Genomic DNA, 20,898 nt, shown 5'->3' on the forward strand with positions numbered 1-20,898 from the left:
ACGGCTTGTGATTCAAACACTGCTACTTATTTCAGAACTTTCCCTCGGAGGTCCGTGGTTCTCTCTCCTCACATCCCTGAAGGGAAATGGCTCAGAAACCCCAGCACTGCCCTCTCCCATCTCCTCGAAGCAACCGACCAAGAGCATCAAGCCTTTGTTCACTTTGAGCCCCCGATTCCCTTAATGCCTGTCTATGCTGAGGCTTGGAAGGCAGGATGGAACCCCCAGAGCCCTTGTCTGTTATCGTCTCCTTTCTGGTCCCCTCCCTCTGCCATTCCCTGCTTGCTTCTCTTTCTGACCGACTGCATGCCTGATTATATATATATACACACACAGACACACCAACCACCCTGGACAGAAGATGATAAAAAGTTTATTTCTTAGACTAAAAAGCTATACATAGTCCTTGGTAAAATAACTTGTATTCAATTATTAAAACCATATTTATCTTGAGTTCTAAACAGTGCTGGTACTTTAAAGACAAAAAAGACCAAACGAAAAACCCAGGCTGTACCACTCCCAGTGCTGTCCTCGGGGTGAGGTACGAGGGAGGTTGGGAACCGTGGGGAGGTGAGTGGGCGGGGGGCTGCATTCACTCTTAAAGCAGCTGAACGTTTTTCTTGTTTAGGGTGTATTGTTCCTTTTTATGCTTTAACCATTGTCTTACATGTTCACATTTCCTCCCATAAATTTTTACAGCCATCTTTTTCATGCTTCCTTAGTATTCTATAAAGTTCTACAGTTATTTAAAAATTTTTTAATTTAAAATTTGTTAATAGGCCATAAATTGACATGGTTTAAAATTCAAAACAGTCCAAAAGGGTCTGCCCAGTGGAAAGTTTTCCTCTCCCTCTCTTTCCCTCCCACTGGGCCCCTCAGCCACCCTGCCCTGGAGACAGCCACTGTCACAGATGGCTTAGTCCAGTGACAAACAGCATAGGGTAGTCCGAATGCAGAGCCGTAATTGCAACACCCTTGTGGAACAATGGTAAGAACAAAGAACTAGGAGTCAGAGGGTTTCTCCAGCCCTGTCTCAGGACAGCTTTGAATTCATCTATTTCTCACTGTTATAATAATAATAATAATAATAATAATAATAATAATAATAAAAGTCCTTAGCTATCTCTCTTGGACTGGGAATCCACTGAGATGATGTATATAAATGCATTTTGAAAAACTTTATAAGGGAGGAGAAAATGCAGCGCCTACAGCTAAACCCCATCAGTCATCTGTCATGGGCAGGAGCTGAATTGTCCAGGAGATTGCCCAAGAAGCTCTTTCATTTGTTTCCAGTGCGGAGATGTGGAGGGGCTTGTGGGCCCAGCAGGGGAGGATAAAAGATAGATTTATTTCCTGTCAGTTTTCAAATCCTCTCTCAAGGTCTCCCTTCACTGACGGGAAGGGTTGGCCTCTCGTAGATGCTTAACTAAGTGAAGAATGTGACTCCTTTTGTAGCTGTGTGATCTGCCACCTTCGGGGTCAGTGGAGGCTTATTTTCTGGGCTGCTTGATTCCTTTCTGGTTTGCAGAGGTTTCCCATCAAAGAGAGATACGGTCAAGGCTACTTTGAAAATGTGTGAGTTGGGAGAAAATACAGACTGCCATAGGGCTCTTATTTCAGGGCTGATAGCACCGTTCTCCCTGAGGCGCAGCTTGCCATCTACTTCAGAGGACGTCGTACTTGGGATAGGAATGCAGACTCTGATGTCCCGTGAAACGTGCGTGTGTGGAGGGGAACTGGCCTGATAGTCTGGGGCTGGAGCCCTGGTTTATCCACAGAAGATAGGGAGCCAGGAGCGGCGATAAGGCGGGCTTTCACTTGTGTGTCGCTGCACCTGGCCCCGGAAAGCCTGTGTCTGGTGCAGATAGGAGCTCTGGGGCTTGTGTGATGCCAAACAGAGAGCGGTGCAATAATGCGGAAGGACCAGCGTCCTCTGGTCAGGGATCTCGGGCTGGTGCAGTTTGATCAAAGTCACCCTAAGCTCTGTCCTCTGCATGTTTCTTTCTTTTTAAAGAGACAATTATTGATTTGCTGAGACTCAATAAAGGATCGATAAGCTTGTTTTGAGCACTGCTTTGCTTTACAAAGCAGCCTCAGCAAAGCCTCGGGATGCCTGGGAGAATGGCCAAGGTTGGCCAGCCTTTGCTGCCCCCTGTCTCCCTCTCTCCCCTTCTTCATTCCTCTGTGGCTAGAAGTAAAGGTTGCTCCACCGGTAACTTCTGATGGTGTTTGTGGTAGACTCGACTTTCTGATGCTGGGACTGAAGTGTGATGTCTTATATTAGAAGTTACTTATCTTCCATGTATTAGGGGAAAATCAGATACTTTCAAACAGTCTGTTTTGGTGAATTATATTGGAATACATGGATGGAGACACTGGTTTTATTAGTTGCTTTACTAGGATATCTCTGAGAAGTATAGAGTCCCCCACTGATTGGAAGGTATTGGTGGGATTTGGTCAGTGTTGAATATAAGTTAGAGCTCTGTAATTGTAGGAGAAATCATAGTGACCAATGAACCAAACAGACTTGGTTAAACAAGCCATATAAAATGCACAGACGTTAGGAGCTTTGTAATGGGTTTGGTAATAATTAAAATAGTTAAAATGCTTCTGCCTAGGCAGCAGTTCATCTTCAGAAGAAACACAGAAAATGTGTCCTTTATACCATTGCCTTCAGTCAGTCAAATTTGCCGTCTGTATGTGAGACGGTTTTAGGTTTTTGACAGCAGTGCAACTCAAGGAAGCTAGGTCAAGACCTAGCAGTCTAAGAGATTACCTCCTTATTGCCTTGGTTGTCTTCAAAGTCTTTCTACCAGAGCATCTTTGCTAAAGGGCAGGTAGGGATTGAGAGGCTTAACTGGCAGGTCCCTCTCTCAGTGGTATTTCTAAAGGATAGAGCCAGCACCAAGGCCCGAGCTGGCTGGGTTTTGTTACTGCCTCTCAGACAGGCCCAGGGGCCCGCCTGGGGTCGTGAGGTTATTCCTTTATGCTCCACTGGATAGATCAGCTCCTTGCACCTCTGCTCTCCATTGACGCCTCTCTGTCCCTGTTGGTGGCCAAAGGTGGGGCAGGTGACAGCTCCACTGTAAACTGGGCTAGTTACCAGACTTCTAAGTTTATGTTCACCTCTAAGATTCAGGACCAAGGAAGGTCCCAGAGGTGATACAAGCCAAGAGTGTATCACACTATTCAGAATGCTTTTCATTACTCCCTGAATTTATTTTAGACCAGGCATCCATCTGGCTAAAGTGAGTGTTCATAACAGCTCTTATAAACAGAACAAAAACATGAACAGAAGGAAAACCAATTAGTGAGTAGAAGGCAGAGGCTGGGAGTAAGGAGTTTCTGTGAGCTGCAGTACTGATGGTAGTGGTTACTAGCCTGTACTAAATATTTAATAGGCTGATAGTGTGATAAGTGCTTCTTATATATAATATTTAATTTTCATGACCATTCTAGGCCCTAGGAATTATATCCATTTTAAAGAGGAAGAAACTGAAATTCACAGAGATTAAGCAAAATGACCTGTTAAATGGTGAGTAATGTTAGAGGTAGGATTTGAACCCACATCTGATGCCATATCTGTATGTCCAACCATTATGCTTTACTACCAGAAGCTATTAGCTCTTGTCTCCTGTAGACTGTAGGCTTCTACAGGATAAGGCCCATTCTTCTGGGTGTTCTCAATGCCTAATCTTCGTGTCGGACGGTATGCAAGTAAATCCTCCTCCCGCAAAAGTGTAAGGTCTCTATTGACATGGAATAGTAGATAGCCATGGCCAAAGACAGCTCTGTGAAAATATTCAGAAAATTTATCTGGAGAAACATTTATCAGGAAAAAATTGTGGTCAGTGGAAATGTGGGCGAGAACCGTTTCTGCTGACCATGGTGTTTTCATCAGCCTCCGGCTCCCCAGTGTTCGAGTGAGGATACTCGAGTGCTCAAGAGGCAGAGGAGGATTTTGCAAACCCTATGGATTTATTTCAAACGCATGGTAACATTTACTGCCCATGAGCAGATTCTGTTTTCTTCTTCCTTTCTCCCTGTTGCAGACCCAACCTAGACCTGACTGCAGGATTTTTATTTTCTTTCTTAAAGTCAGAACTTTAGGTCAAGAACTCAATTTTAAAAATTGAAGAACTGTTTTCCCCTACAGGTTAGCTACTCAATTACCTGCAGTCTCTAAAAATAATGCTTCACCTCAGGACCTGACCTCACTGTTTCTGTTTTACTTTTATCTTATCACTTGCTCTCCAGCTGCCACCGTCCACCAAGGGAAGCGAAATGCCAGAGGGTGGCATGTGCTGCCCCCACCTCTCCTTCAGGCCAGGAAGGCCAAGTGCTCGAGGAGAACACTGTTGACTCTGTGTCCCTAACGAGAGAATAGACCATTCACCCAGGCTCCATCACTCAGCGCGTCTGTGACAACGTGAAGATAAAAACACCTCCCAGCACCCAGAGAGTCTGGGTTGGCCCTGCTCACAGGATGTGGCCAGTCCCTGCCGGGGGCAAGGAGAAGGCCTGGGCTCCGTCCAGCAGGCACACAATAGAGTCGTTTCAAAGTTCCCCCTCTTTCTTTCGATTGAGAAATGAATCCCCCAACTCTGACGACAAACAATGCCCCATTTTAAGGCTGTGGTAAGTCATTATATTAGATTTCTGAGTCCAGCGACATTTCCAGAATGCAATAGACCTCTTGCTGTCTGCTCTCAGATCAGAGGACAAATACATTGCGTGGTTTCCGTGCTCCGGGGAATGGGATCAGTCGGTGTCTTATTCTGCTTGGGTTCCTATAACAGAATACAGAAAATCATTTCTCATAAATCTGGAGACTGAGAAACTCCAGATCATGGCACTGGCGCATTCAGTGTCTCGTGAGAGCCTACTTCCTTACCGGGTCACGGACAACAGTCTCCTCCCAGCGTGCTCACAGGCCACAGTGGAGTTCTCCGGCCCCTTTCACCAGGGCACTGAGGCCGCGCAGGAGGCTCCGCCCTCTTGACCTAAGCACCTCGCAGAGGCCCTGCTTCTCGCTCCACTCATATTGGGAGTTAGGGTTCCAACATACGAATTTTGAGGGGACACAAACATTCAGTCCAAGGCACTCATATGAATAAACCCCACAAGTGTCATTTCAGTGGGCGGTTTCAATATCCTTCCCCACCATATTCTAAGAGTTGCCCGAAAGTGGCCTCCTGTTGCTGGAAGTGCTGGTGAGGCGTGCAGCGACTGAAGGAGGACTGCGAGATGTGCGAGGGGAATCACAGCCTCACCTGGCCAGCAAGTAGGGGAGGCTCAGCCCTCTGCTGCTTTGCTGTTTATCAGTACCCCCTAGAGCGGGTTAGAAATGCTGCCTCTCCAAGGCAGTTTAGAATCTGCCTCTTAACAAGATCCCCAAGTGATTTATATGGACATTAAAATTTGATAAGCACTGTTCCAAACTCAAAACAAGTTTCCATTAATACCACATATGTTACAACTGTTGTCTACTGGCAGGGAAGAAAGATGACTAAAGTCATTAACAGAGTTCTTAAACTTTGGTTATCAAGGTTAATCATTTGTTTACTTAAACTAAAATGGCCTGCTTTCTCTGAAACCATTTATTGTGAGTCAGTCAGTCACAGGCTGTGGCTCCTGATGCTGCTGCTGTTGCTTCTCCTCCTCCCCTCTTCTCTTCCCCATTCTCCCTCCTCTCTCTCCTTCTCTTCCCCATTCTCCCTCCTGCCCCTCCTCCGCCTCGTTCTTGTCACAGACATCACAATTCTCAGAATGAAGTAACCATCAGTCAATTCTTTTAGCCATGATGCCTGTAACCAGTACAGTCTGACCTTTGACTGTGCCGGTGTCTCCCCGCCCTCCAGAGCCAACGTGTAGCCACAGCACTCAGAAGGTGGTGGCTATTGCAGACAGCTGGTGGTTTCACTGGCCCAAGCACCTCTTTGCCCTTCACTTCATGATAGCACTTTCCTGGTCAGATGTCTGCAGGTTGGTGGGTTGTCAATCAGGGTCCCCCTCCAGTGGCCAGGAATCGGCACATGCCAAAGCGGGGCCAATCAGACACTCTCTGATTGTGAGCCTGATGCTCCTGTGTGCTCTTGTAATGGCTGGAAGGACTGCTGTTGCCTGGGCTCTGGGGCCCTGGATAACCGTGTTGCCCAAGGTCTGGAGGTCCAGCTTTTTCTTTGGCTGCTGTTCTGTATTCTTAAAATAATACAGTTCATCTGTATTTCCCTAAGGTACCAGAGTTCCCTTTGGTGATTGAAACCAAAATACCCAGCTGAGCAAAGGAATCTAAACATGGTTCACGTGGATAAACAGTTTTGTTCTTAATGACGAGGGAAGGCACTTAACACGTCCCCACCGCTTGCCCCTTTGTTTCACTCACGGGGTTGGCTTCTTCAGCCAGGTATTAAAAAAATGTAAGGTTGTTCAAATGTTATTTATAATCTTCTCCCTCGCCTTGCTGTATTTTTTTTATTTTGTGTATATCTTCAAAAAGGCTAATATTGATTTTAAAAGCTTTGGGATACAGGTGGTAACATCAATCTTGACCTCCTTGTGCATTTTTAGTTTTTAAACTTACGACTTTGGTCTCCAGGTGCTGTTAGTACATCCTAAGTGAGTAAGATTTGCCTGAGGTGAGAAGGGACACATGGGTGACTTACCTGTCAGGTGCAAAACAAAAATGTTAGCGTGGGCCAGTCCACGGAGTGACCATCAAAGGGTGGCACTTAGTCACTAAGTATGCCTGATTTTAGTTTTATTTATTCATAGATCTACATAAAAACTCACACACCTTCTCCACAAATTTTTTTCTTAACTGTATTAATGAACACAAGGGCTGGAGGTGAAGACAAATTAATAAACTAAATAAATAATACTGCCTTATAAAAATTAATTGAATCAAGCCCAGAGGATAGCTAACATTTAGCTCCTGCTTTTATAATGCCTTCAGATGAATTGGAGATGTATCCTGATGAAACTTTGACTGATGTAAATAAATAAATAATTTCTTCAGCCAATAAAAATATAGATCAATGTTTATTTGGACGTGTGTTTATAATAAATAAAAGGGTATGTATGATGTGATTACATTTTATAATCTGTTATTTATAGTAATGTTACATATATGGAAGTAGCCCAATGTTTTACAGTGGTTATCGCTGGGAAATTTAGTTTTTATGAACTTATTCTATTGATTAGTTTGATTTCATTTTAATTATGAATATTTTCTGATTTTTCTGTAAAAACATGTTTTGCTTTTATAACATGGAAAAAGGAAAAGGTTATTTTTAGTTAAAAATAAATTACAGAATTGTCCTGTTGGGTGTGGCTCGGTTGGCTGGAGCATTGCCCCGTAAACCAAAAAGTCTCAGGTTCGATGCCTGGTCAGGGCACATGTGTAGGGTGCGGGCTGTGTCCCCCGTCGGGGGGAGTGTGAGGCGACTGATCGGTGCTTCTCACATCGATGTTTCTCTCCCTCTCTTTCTCTCCCTTCCTGTCACTCTCTAAAACCGATAAGCATATCTTCAGGTGAGGAGAAAAATGAGAGGCTCAGTGGACTTTGTATATAAATTAATATGGGAAGATATGTCAAGGATTAGATATCTAGACTAAACCATGTTATACCATGTAGAAATTGTACAGAAATACTAAATTTCCCTGAGAATGCAGGAGAAGTCTTATTAGGTATTATTTTGAATTATCTAAATTCAATGGAACTTAAAAGAATATTTTTCCAAGAGTTTCATTTAATTTTATAAAAACATCCTGCAGTTGGGGATTTAAAAAAAAGAATAAATTAAACTTGTGTTATAACAGACATTTCTGTGTTTTCGCGCAGAGCTTCTCAGATTTTAAGGTGAGGACGAACCCCCTGGGGACCCTGGGAACGTGCGGTGGGGCTGGGATGAGGCCTGGGAGGCTGTGCTTCCCTCCTGCTTCCTGGGAAGCGGGGCTGGGTGCTGCTGGCACGGGCCACGCTTTGAGTGGCAAGTGTCTCTAGACAGAAGTTGTCATTCTTGATGACGATGGAAATCACTCTGAGGCCAGGAAAATCCCAAGGCAAGGAGAAACAAACAACTGGTGAGCAAAAGCTTTCACAGCCCAGGGCAGAAAGCTGGGAGAACCTGAGCCTTCTGGATCTGGGGCCTTGAATGTCTCACTCACCTTGAATGGTTCTGAGGTCAGAGATCTAGCAGAGGTGGGATGTTGGCTCAGAACATATGCAGAAGGGCTGAGGAGGGATTGAGGGAGACTGCCCAGTGCCATGGCTGGTCCCCATCACCCAGTGAATTCAAACAAAACAGATGGAGAGGATACTTTAGGAGAAATGGCAGCTTGTGCACGTGGGTGGAGGGGCAGGAGAGGGTGATGGTGAGTCTGAAGGAGGGGGCAACCTTCTGTGGTGTAGGGACCATGCAACAATTCGGCACCCTTGACCCTTGCTGTGTCCGGGGGCAGCCCAGGGTGTCTCTGAAAACCTGCCTGTGTGCTGATGTCTGGGATGAAACCAGAACTCTGTGGACTGTTTTTAAGAACATGTAAAGGGTTCCAAAAGATTAGTACTTTTCACTTCTCAAAATACAAGTAGAATACCTTTAATAAACTGCTGCCGGAGGGGCCCAAAGCCGTGGGCTGCTGGCTTGAGATCGTGTGGGGGAAATCAAAGCAGCAACGGTCAGGTCTCATTTCCCTGCCGACTTGCATTCTGCATCTGGAATGGCAGTCTCATAAGGAAAAAATAATTTGCCTCCAAGATACAATAAAAGTTGCAATCAAAGAATAGAAACAATCTTTTGAAACCGTGTATTTAATAAACTGACAATTTTGAGAGCAAATACTAGGTCAGAAATATGGTTTATGCAGACTAAAAAAATCACATAAGTTAGGAGGCTCAGTGGGTAGGTTCCATTTCTTAATTTTCATTTAACAACCTTGTTTTGTTTGTTTAGTGCCTTTGGTACAGACCAGGGTGGCTTAAAAATGGTAACTAGCTGTAACGATTTGATACTAGAAGAGAACTGCTTTTACTTTAGAAATGAAGGCTGGTCGCCCAGGCAGGAGAGGGGCCCCTGCTGGCTAAACTGTAGTTAGGCAGGCCTGGTTCAATTCCTGGTGCCTTCGTTTAGTAATTATACCTTGACCAAAATGCTTAGTCCTCTCTAGGCCTTGATATTCTTAACTGTGAAATGGGAATAATGATAGTACCATCTCATAGGGCTGTTGTGAGGATTGATTGTAGAATTAGCACACATAAAGAAAGGTGTCTGACACATAGTAAATATTCAATAGATAATCCTTAATAATTGAGCTATGCAGTCATGGGCAAATTGTACTATTTCTTTGAAATTGTGGCTTTTATATACAAAGAGGATAACAGTACCCGAATCGTAAGCTTATCATGGGTGTAAAGGGGTAGATGCAGAGACAGATGCTCGGATTGTGGGCAGGTGGAGCTCCGATGCTGCTGGGCAGAGTTGGGGAGATCCCTTGTGCCAGCACAGTCATTCACATTGATCTGGATGTGAGCGGAGACTCCTTGGGAATCGGACTGGGATTCAGATCCCTTCGCATGGTTGATGGCTCCAGGAAGCCATGATCAAGGCCAAACTGTGAAGGAAGGTGAGCAAGGAAGCCCTTGGAAGAAACACACTCTGCAGGCTAGGACCAACGCTGGCCTCTGCCCCTGGGCCACGGTGAGGAAGGGGTGCCCTGGGCCCGGAACTTATCCTCCCGGGTCTTGCTGAGTGATCATGGGCCCAGGCTGGTAGGGCAGGACCCTTTGTGGACGGTGTATATGCCTGCTGTCAGGACACTCACTTCTCTTGCCTGGGTGCTGGAAGCCACAGCTGAGTTGTCAGCGCTGCCCTGAGACTGAGGCAGAGGAGAGGCCGATGGTACAGCAGGGGTGAGGCTTGGTGGCGTGCTTTCTACCTGGACAGCCAGGGTATTTGCTCCACTAGCCAAGGTGAAAACAAGGGCGCATCGCTGAATGGCTGCAATGTTTGGGGGATCTGAGCAGCTCCCCTCACAACTTTATTATTTTTTAATTAAAGAACAATATTGCTTTATACAGTATACACAGTAAAATGCATAAAACATTCAGCATATTGCTCAATGAATTATCACAAAGTAAACGCTCATGGAACCATCACTTAGGAAATAGCATATCGCGAGAACAAGAAGCCCTCTGCTGGCCACCTCCCCAGCACAGTTGCCTGTGTGCCTGCTCCGTGTAACTCGTGTCTGACTTTCAGGTGATCACTGCATTGCTTACCTTACAGGTTTACCACTGACAGGTGTGTCTTTAAACATCATAGTCTGGCTTCTTTTGCTCAACATTTTTGTAAGACTCATCATATCTAGTCATATCTAGCTGCACTTTGTTCGTGTCCTTTGCTGGGTGCGTGTACTATAGCTTACAGTATTTATCAGTTCTGGTGATGATGGATGTTAAGGTGTTTTACTGCCTTTACAAGTAATGCTGCTACAAACATTCTTTTATGTTTCCTGATGAACACGTACATGCATTTTGTTGGGTTTATACCGTGGAGTTGATTTGCTATGTTGTGCTGCTGTTATGTGTATTTTCAGCTTTTACAGATTGTTCCAGATTGTTTTCCCCACAGCTGTGCAGCGCCACCTTTGGCATAAACCGAGGCTGTGTTTTAGGGCTTTCCCTTTTATCCTACTGATACAATTATACATGTTCGTGCCAAGACCACACTGCCTTAGTCACTGTAACTTCAGAATGTGAGGTGATACTTGATATCTGGAAAAGCAAGTCATCCTACCTTTTCTGTTTATTTCTTTCTCTTTCTTTTTTATTCAAAAGCAGCTTGTCTACTCTTAGCTCTTAGCATTTCCCTATAATTTTTTAAATCAGCTTGTCAAATACTATAAAAACATTGGCTAGAATTTTGACTAGAAGACTTTCTTCATTTCTTCATCCCCTACTCCACTTTTTACTAAGTGAATCCAAGAAAAATCATTTCTTCTTGTGAGTTACAGTACTCTGTGTCTGTCAAGTTCAGGTGTACTGCCACTGTGATGGCCATGACCGCAGTCTGGCACTGGCTTCTGTAGGGCTCAGTCTTCCGGCCAGCTGTTGTGGAGTTGTTCAGGCTTGAGGGCCGTCTGAGTTCCTGACCTATGAGCAGGGCTGGGAGTGTTTAGGAGATGAGTATAAACATATCTGTGGATTCTTGAGCCCATGAAAGGGGAACTCTAAGGTAGGAAAAGATTCTGCTGGTTTGGGATGGAGAATTTGGACTCTCTGTGATTTAAGGCGTCAAGGTGTGTACCTAGAAGTTAGTGAAATTCAGTAATTCTGGTTCCCCGATGACTGAAGGAGTGATGGGTTTCTATTGGCACCAGCACTGCCAACTCATTGGAGAAGCTCATGAGTTACCTTCCTCCCTTCCCTGGCTTTGCCCGACCGACCTGTGCAGCTGTGCTCGGGGGAGCACACAGGAAGACCGGGCTGCAAATGTGAAGCAGTGCACTAAAGCAGCATCAGACCAGTGGCTCGGTAGACTGTAGTCAGAGACGGGGAATTCCTTGTGAGCAGAAATATCCATGACTCCAAAGAGACCAAGTTGTGAGCAACCACTAAAATGCTGAACTTATATTGGCTGTGCCTTATTTTACCTTTACTGTTTCTAGGAAAATACTGAAAACTCTCAAGCAATGATCATTTGGATTTCTCTAGTTTTTACCTGGTTTTTGTAAGTGAAGCAAACTTCTCAAAACAACAAAATTCCATCATTGAATGATACCTAGGTGTTCTTGCTGGTTTAGTTGCTTTGGATACTTGTCTGAGCCCTGCAGTTGGAGACAGCCATCAAGCCATGAAGCTACAATTGTCCTGATTCCCCTGTGCGAACAGCTTTACCCTGGGGACCTCTCCATGTGTGCCACCAGCAGGGCTGTCTGCCTCCGGAACCTGTCATCCGGGACCTGCCAGCACTCAGAGGCACCCTCTGCTCTGGTTACTGGAGACATCTAAGGAACAGGTTTCCTTCTGTTTGTGAAGGCTGTGAGTGTGGCCGTAAGGGGAGAGGTCGACGATAGTGATGCCTTTGTTCTCTGTGGATGAAGGAGGTTTCTTGTTAGTTTTCACTGAAACAGAAAAGATTTGTCAGAAATTCCCTGTCAAATTATTTTTATTTATTTATTTTATTTTAATTTTTTTTAGAGAGTGGGGAAGGGAAGGAGAAAGAGAGGGAGAGAAACATTGATTGGCTGCCTCTTGTGCACTCCCCAACCAGGGACAGAACCCGCAACCCAGGCCTGTACCCTCCCTGCTCAGGGGTCAAGCTGGTGGCCCTTTGCCACACTGGACAATGCCCAACCAATGGAGCCAAACCTTTCAGGACAAAAGGACCTTTATTTTTGAAGAGTCAAATTGAAAAGTTAAGATATAGCTACTTCCCAGTTGGTCCCTCTGGGTGGGTTTGGAGCAATGGGAGGCTCCTACAAAAGCAGAACCACACGAATCCAAATAAAACGCAGTGTGCAGAAGATACATTAAGTAGTAGCCATGTGCTCCTCTGGATAGAAGCTTAATCAGGAAAGGCAGACAAATCTCTGAGGACAGTGATCTAGATATGCCTTCATGAGAGAATGAAGAAACTTGCGCTTTTGTGTTCTTTCTAGGACTCCCATATCAGAATCAAGAGACCTGCTGGTTTCCATAGTGGTTCACAGTTTGCTGCTAGGGGCCGGGGTCCAGAGGGCTTCCGGAGAGGCAAGGCTTGTCCTTGTGGCACAGACCCCTCTCCTCTCGTGCCCCTTCCTGTACCTGGTCGTCTCACTTGTTCTTTTTCTCCAAAATCTGAATAAAAATGACTTTGAGATCTTGCACTCATCCTATGGGAGAGATGTTTGCAAAACCAGAGAGATTCATGAGATCAGAAACCTAAAGTGAAGAAATTCCCGTGAAGGTAGAATTCTAGGAATCAGTCGCTGGTGGGAGGGTCTGAATGATTTCCTCTCCTTCCCTCCCTTTCCCTTTCCTCTCTTCTTTCCTGTGGCAGTCACAGACCTGGTGCTTGTTTTCCAGGAACTGACATCCTCACTGGTGACAGCATCACATGTCCACGAAATTTGAACAACAAGGATAACATCACGGCACCATTTATTCACATTTATCCAAACAATGTGCTAAGTGTCTTGTATGTTGTGTCTCATTGAATTCTTAAAATAGATCTGTGATATTAGTACTATTAGTCCACCACTTTTTTTTTTTACAGATGGGGAAGCTGAGGCTTAGAGAGAGTGAGAACTTGACCACACAAAGCCACGCATCTGCTAAGTGGAAGCTGCTCTGACTTTCAACCACTTTGATAATTTAGCCCTACACTGTGTCTTGCAGGCCACAATAAATTGGACTGTAAGAGAAGAAAATAAAATGCCGTTGAGAGCACCTTTGTGGAGTCGATGGGCCTGAAGTTGGGGAAGGAGGTGTGGGAGAAGTAGGCAAGTGAGTGTCATTTATGGCCACATTATGCCCTCAGCTCCCGTCAGGTCTTTGCCACCCAAAGCAATGGCCATCCTCATCGCCATACACCAGAGTCTGGAGCGTGGTAGTTTTCCACTCTAAGTAGAAGCTGGTTATCATCAATCATTGTGTGCAGCCCTGTTCCCTCTGTGGGGCTGCTTTTGGATGCTGATAAATCTTCCTAATTAGCTGTAAAAATGATGAAAAGTAGATGTTATGTTTTAATCATAAGCCACTTGGGCCATTGGCATTCATGGGATAGCTTGAATTCCTATTTTCCTTTACTAAATTGCTTTGAGCTGATGGCATTTTTACTACTAAAAATGTAAGTCCACAGAGCTCAGAGCTGCAATAGCTATGAATTGTTTTCAGTAACTCAATCATAGAAAAGCAAAGTAAAAAAAAATTGACACATTGTTCATGGTTTCTTTTCCCATGTGTTGGTGGGATGTTAGAGATATCTGAGATCTTTGCAGATAATTCAATGCAGGCCTGGTTCTAAGAATAAAAGCTGGCATAGTGATCGGTGTGGGAGATATTTTTTTTTTTTGTCAGAAGCTAAAATGAACTCTTTGAAAAGCCAGGGAAAAGAATATGGGATTATCATATAATTGGCCTTTGGGGTTAAGATGTAGCATCAGAATAGGTTCAGAACATAATGGCCACAGCTAGAAAAGTGAAGTCTCAGCTAAGGTTTTCTGCACGTGAGGGCATCTCAGCACTCCTAAACTTCAGCATGTGTGAGAACCATTAGCGAGGGTTTCCATGACACAGATTGCAGGGCCCCAGGCTAGAGTTTCTGACTCAGTAGGTCTTAGATGGACCCTGAAATTTGCACTGCCAACACGTTCTAAGGTGATACTGATGCCGCTGGGGCAGGTACCAAACTTGGAGAGTCTGACTTCCAGTTCTAGCTCTGTGCTGACCAGCTGTGTGGCCTGAATACTTTTCAGCTGTGTGATATACCTAATAGCATCTGCTATTTATTTCATCGTTCTCATTGGAGTGGGATCTGCTTTGCTTACAACATAGATGAAGATTTTCTATTTCTAGGGACCTCTGAACATGAACCAATGCTGCCTATCATATCAAAATATATTGTTGACCTATCCCCAGGGAAATACGGTTCCTAAGTGGCGTTTTCATGACGGTGACAGGCCCGAGTGCAGCTGGGCTAAGGGTCCACTCCACAGTCAGGAATCAACAGGAAGCTCGCTGGATCCCACAGGGTTGGGGCCCTGTTTCATTCTTATTAGTCACATGCTAACTGCTGAGCCCAGTATCCCACCCTGCGGGTCACAGCTGCCTTCTGGCTGGGCCTCTTGGAGTTCCTGCGAGTCCTTGCAGGAGTAGCAGCTTCCCAGAATGAATGTGTGGGCATCAGGGCTTTCTAACCAAGGATTCATGCAATATCTTGTGAACTTTGCTTTTGAGAGATAAGGCACAACCGGCTTGGTTGTAAAATCACAGCTTTTGAAAGGATGCCATGGGTCCGTATGGAGGCCTGGACATTTCATGGCTGGATCCACTGAGTTAAACCTGCCAAACTTCCTTGCTCTCCTTGCCTCTGTGCCTGCGCTCTCTGCCTGGAAGGCCCCTACTCTGCATTTTTACCCCGTTTATTGTCCCTGAGGATGAAGTCTAGGCATCTTTTCCTCTGGAAGGCCTTTTCCATGCTCCTGCTGCACGACTCCTGTGCTTGTGGCCTGCCTAGCACTAGTATTTACGACACTGGAATTGCCCATCATTGTGTGCTTTGTTGGGCTGCAGGCTCTTCAGGCACAGGGCATGGGCTTCATTCTTTCCTATAGGAGCACATATTTGTTGCATGAATAAATGATATCTAAATTTATTCTCATCAGAGGAGACTGTGGGATGGTGTTGGGAACATATAGGCTGAAAAATGGGTAGGAAATAGGTCTACAGTAGGTATACGTGAAACACAGTTTACTCTTGTATTATTATCTATTAATTCTTGTATTATTTTCCATATGAACAACTTTAAACCTACTTTTGCCCACCCCTGTATTTTGAATAGCTACACACACACACAAATTACCAGGAAGGCCATTACAACAGAGAGAAAAACTGTAGGAAAAACTGTAGGAGGGAAACATTGTTACTTAATGTTTTTGCTATTAGGCCCCTGAGGCAAGTCTGTTTTCTGCACTCTTGGTGACAAACATCTTTCATTGATTCTTTTTTCTTAAGAAATAACTTTTTACATACTATTTTCCTCAGTCATAGAGATGACGGCATCCAAAATGACCTCTCCATTTCTAATTGCAGTGAAACCTAGGTAAGTAGGAACTTAAACAGAATCTGTAATTAACTGGATCCTACATGAGTCAGATGTTTGGGGGAAATAGCAAACAAAAAGAGAAAATAATTAAAGAATTATATTCAAGACTTGCTGACAGAAGAAGTGTTAAGGCTAATACTCATTCAGTTTATTTTTTCATTTATTGAAGTATACAAAAATAATTGATTTTCATGACATTGTTCCATGAAAAATTTCTTTATTTTTGAAAAATTTCTTTATTTTTGAAAAATAGTGGCTGATAACAAGAATAATACATTTTAGAAAGGTTCTTAAAACTCAAAAAATCATTTTAATGTAAATAAAACATTCTATTTAGGAAATCAAGATTCCTAAAATAAGTCCTAAATGTCAGTTAAATGCTCTGTATAAAGAAAAAAAGTTGTCAATAAATTAATTATGGAGACATGTATAGGACATCTTAAAACAACTTTTTTGTTTTTTTACCCTCTTATTACAAGGAACTCCCAAACTTCCATGTCACAGAAGTCAGCGTGAATGGCTGGGAGGCTTTAAATAAAGGCTGTATGTAACTGTTACCTCACTTCTGTCCACAGGGGCTGCTGCCAAGTAGGGCTCAACAGGCAAGCCCCTGGGTCTTAGTAGCTTAATGTTACAGAGTTTGTTTCTTGCTCCCATGGAGTCCTCCTCCATCTGGTAGCCATCCCAGTGGACCACAGGGTCTCTAAGGTTGTTGTAGCAAAGGAGGAAGGAGTTGAAGAAGGCACAATGTCTTTACTTGTCTTGGCCCAGAAGTGACACGTGTCACTCTGGCACAGTCTGTTTGGCCAGATCTCGCCCTCGGCAGGGCCCTGATAACTCAGGGGAGGCTGGGACATGTATTTGAGCACCTGAACAGTCGATGAGCACTCGCTGCTTCTGTCACATTATCCTTGGCAATTAGATTTGACCCAATGCCTGTTTCTGCCTGCCCTGTGTGCTCCTCAAGTTGATGGGGTGAGCAGTAGGAGTCTCAGTGTAGAAACATTCAAACCTGTAGAGAATTTTTGTGAGATGATGAGAGGCAAACTGATGACAATTGCCGGGAAGCAAAACACCAACGAGTTGACAAAATGCTCTGGAGAATGGTGGTTTAGCACCTTATTTTATATACTACAAATCAAAAGAAGAGGTGTATGATGGTTACATGAAATCCATCGGTGATGGATGAGGGAGGCAGGAGAAAGCAAAGGGGGGAACGTTGGGATTGGATAAAAGGTAAAATGGTAGACACTTTTGCACAGGTGGGTACAGGATAGTTAACAGTCAACAACTGACTTGATAACAGTAACAATGAGGGGATCTTCACTCTCCACCTGGTGTGATGTCTGTGCTTTGAGAAGTCTGGAAAAAGCGATGTGGCATTCCAAAGGTATGTTACCATAGATGCAAAAAGACAATAGACAGGCTCAGTTCAGGAAAAAATTGACCTTTGTTAGGGAACATACTGGCCTAGGACATGACTACCTGCCACGACCTGCTCTTGATTAGAAAGTGTTTAATTTTGGACCATCCCATGTGGTTCCTGTCAGTGTTGGAGTTTGTGAGGCAACCGTGCAGACCTTCCCTGAGCTTGTCAGCTTTAGCCTGTGGCCCCTTTTCCTCCACAGGAGGTGGGGAGAAACTGAGGACATATGTAGTGAATAGCTATCTCCCTTGGTAGCTGAACCCCATTTCCTTATGAGGATCATCTGTCTCCCAATTTCAGTTCCTACAGTTCTGGCTTTTCCCCCAGGGCTGGGCGTGTGTGTGCCTTACACCTGACCAGGCAGAGATGGCTGCAGACAGGAGGGCCTTTCCGACATGGCTTCCTGGCTTTCAGGGCTTTGAGTGCCTGTCATAGTGACAGCTGTGCCAGCGTAGTGACACCAGTCGCTGTGTCTTCTTCTAAATGAAGCCAAGCAAAGGGACAGGAGAGCCAAGAGAAGACAGAGTTTGGATGACACTGACAGAAACCCTGGAAGAAGCTGTACCAGTTGATGCCTGACTTCCCCATTTGTGTAAAACCATGTATTCCCCAGTGCGAGCTAGGATGAGCTCTCTGTAACTTGCAACTGATAGAGAAGATCGAGCAGCTGTCACTCTACAAAGCTTCCAAACAGCGTCTGCACACCCCTTTGTCTTCAAACCCCAAATGCTAGCAGCTGCCTAAGAAAGGACAGATAATTACAACTACATTTGCATCACAGAGTTGTTGCTTTTGTGATATAAATACCATATAAATGAGGAGTGACAATTGTCCTACCTGTGTTTCTTTTCATTCTAGTTCAAATACCAGTAGTTTTTATAATTTCTCGTTGGCTGGTTAGTATCTGAATCAAAGTGGATTTTTGTCAGGTAATTTTCATTTGCGAGAAGTCAAATATTTAAATCAGCCTCAAGAATATTAAGGAAGAAAGCCCCTTTCCTCCCTATTACCTCCATAAAAATAGACTTTTAGTTAAATATCTAAAATAAATCTGAATAATGTTTTCTCTGGCCATCGCGCTGCGAGGGTACAGAGCCCACAGCCAGACCCCGGCTTTGCAGAGTGTGCTGGGAGACCTGGCTCGGTTGTCCTATTTAACCCAACACTTCTTGGAGAAGGTTTGAAAAACGATATACTGTAACTCTCTCGTGACCCAAACTATTGTAACCTCAGCCTCTAACTCACATGACATTTGCTTACTTTCTTTCCAATAGGCTGATTAATTATTTGTCTTTATTTAGTGTTCTAAATCAGGAGCCAAAAGAAGTTGGAGCAGCTGGGGCCAATTTTTAAGTTTAAAACTAACAGAGCAGTTTGGCTGTCTGACGTGGAACTGAAGAGTGACTTTTCTTTAACATTGTCATCACCGTAGTGTCTAACCTGCTTTGTTCCAGATGTGCAACATCTGGGCTTTGAAGAGTGTGATTAGGAAATCAAACAAGACACGTGGACATCCAAAATGAGATAAGAGGCTCCAACAGATTACTTTCCTTTCTTATGTAGTTTCTTTCATCTGATTCTGTCAAAGTTTCCTGGAAGCCTCGGTCTGGAGAGCAGATTTCCTTTTTTTTTTTTTTTTTTTTTTTTTTTTTACAAGGAAGGCAGAAAAGGTAAAGAAAGTTATATTGTCTGAGATAATTAAATGTGCTGAATAAGAATCCACAGAAAAACCCCCCTAAATGCCTTCACACAGACTACCTGCAGGTAATGAGGTGAATTAAACCAAAATCTTCCTACTGGATAGAAAGTGTTACCGGCCCTAAAGGGGTGGGTGGGAGGCATCCGGTTACCTTTTAGACAACATTTCCTTTCTTCCCTGATTGGGGCTATTTTCCCTTTAACATGCATAAAGTAAACATTATTTTCTTCCCTATGGTGAAGTGAAGATTCCACAGCTCCTTTGACACTTTCAAAGGGCAATAACTGATATATGGCAGCTTCGCCTGGGAACAGCCTGTGTTATGCTCTAAGTAGGGATTTTCCAGGGGTAGAAGAGTTAGCATTTGACTATTAGCCTGCTCTTCATGAAAACTGTCCTTCTTATGTGGTTAACATGATCACCTTACATCTAAAAAAATCCTAAAGTAACAACACCAAGACTGGCTGAAGCTAGTTGTTTCAGTTGAGTACATAGGGCAAACATCTTTAGTCAAGTAATCATTGAGTATTTGTTGAGACTACTCCACATGCTCACATGGCATTAAGTGGACAGGGACAGCAAATCCAGTCCCTAATTTACAATCTAGTTGGTGAGATAATACTAGTACAGATTAGACAATGGTTACTAGTAAAAGGCAGATGTAATTCATATTATGTAATACTGTCTATAGACTAAAACTCTTTAGGAGTTCACACAACAGGCTGCACTCACGATGATGAGACTGAGGGATTATTCTGGGATTTAAGAAAGGTCTAATTGCAGGTCACGCACCTCACCCTCTCTGTGTCCCTGAAAAATAAACACCCTTAGTCACAAGATGGACTGGTTTGGGAACATGGGTAGTTTTGTGCTAATGCATCATCCTTACTGAGGAGACAGCATTTGTAGCCTACTTATTGTGGCTTTGTTGCATAAATTTTATGCTCATAGAAGAAACCATTTATTCATGGCTTACTCCATCTTTTCTTATTCTTGTAAAAGAAATCTCCAAAGGGTAAGATAGTCACCTTCCTGAGGGAAGAGCAGGACTTGTGATGCAGAGGGCACTTCGGGATTGGGAGAATTGCCTGTGAAATCAACTTTAGGTGAAAAGATAGCCCAGCAGCCTTATGTAAATCGTTCCCTCGTGTAGAAACAATAGTGTGTACTGGATAATTCAATAGAAAACATTAGTCATTTATCATCCTTAATTATCAGTCATCTCTAACTGCATCTGGTTTACATTTTTTATTAGAAAGTTTTGGGGTTTATTTTTTTTTTGAGTTGGACCCAGGCATTTTTTTCATCCATTCCTGATTTCATTTTGTTATTCTTTTAAAAATTCCATCACTAATTCCCATGATGTGAGGAGGTTTCTATTTCATAAGGCACAATAAATCAAGCAGCTCCTCTGTCGTAACGTCGTCCTTACCGTGCATTTGTCATAGGCCCCCAATCGCTGAGTTTACTTAAGGTTAGAGAGTCAGGCTGCTTTGAGGACAAGCTCCGGCAGTGCTGGGGTGTGCACGTAGCCCGCCAGAGGAGCTGAAGGTATACAACTGTAGTCAACTTGAGGGGGAACAGCTGCTTAAGGAAAGTCAAGTGGCAAAAACTGACCCTGGGGCATTTTGAAGTTTGTGTGCTCTCGTCCTGCTGCTCTGGCCAGTGTATGGTGGCTGAGATGCACTTTTCTGTGTAATAGTTTTCTCTCATAAAACAACAGTAGCAACTACTATTTATCAAGAATTAGCTATATCCTCTGCATATGCAATGTGCTTTTAGGTATTGTCACATTTAATCCTCACAACAGCACTCTGAGGGAGGCAAATACTGTTTACATCTTTCAGATGAGCAAACTATAACCTTAGAAAAGCACAGTTGCTTGTTAATTTCTCAAATGGGGAGTCCCTGGACCATAAAGGCAGAATAAAGGGAGCCTCAAGCCTGCATGAGGTCGGCCTGTGCAA

General features: G+C 43.9%; 1 protein-coding gene across 1 annotated transcript in view; it reads left to right on the plus strand.

Annotated features, from left to right (window-relative positions):
- Positions 1 to 15,505, plus strand: part of TRMT11 (tRNA methyltransferase 11 homolog) — a 72,715-nt gene extending 57,210 nt beyond the window's left edge. The window contains exon 13 of the mRNA XM_036024657.1: positions 13,379 to 15,505. Coding sequence (XP_035880550.1) covers positions 13,379 to 13,453 — 75 coding nt within the window. The 3' untranslated portion in view covers positions 13,454 to 15,505. The remainder of the gene's footprint in view (positions 1 to 13,378) is intronic.
- The last annotated feature ends 5,393 nt before the right edge of the window (positions 15,506 to 20,898 follow it).

Source organism: Phyllostomus discolor, chromosome 4 (genome assembly GCF_004126475.2).
Source record: "Phyllostomus discolor isolate MPI-MPIP mPhyDis1 chromosome 4, mPhyDis1.pri.v3, whole genome shotgun sequence".
Taxonomy (NCBI): Eukaryota; Metazoa; Chordata; class Mammalia; order Chiroptera; family Phyllostomidae; genus Phyllostomus; species Phyllostomus discolor.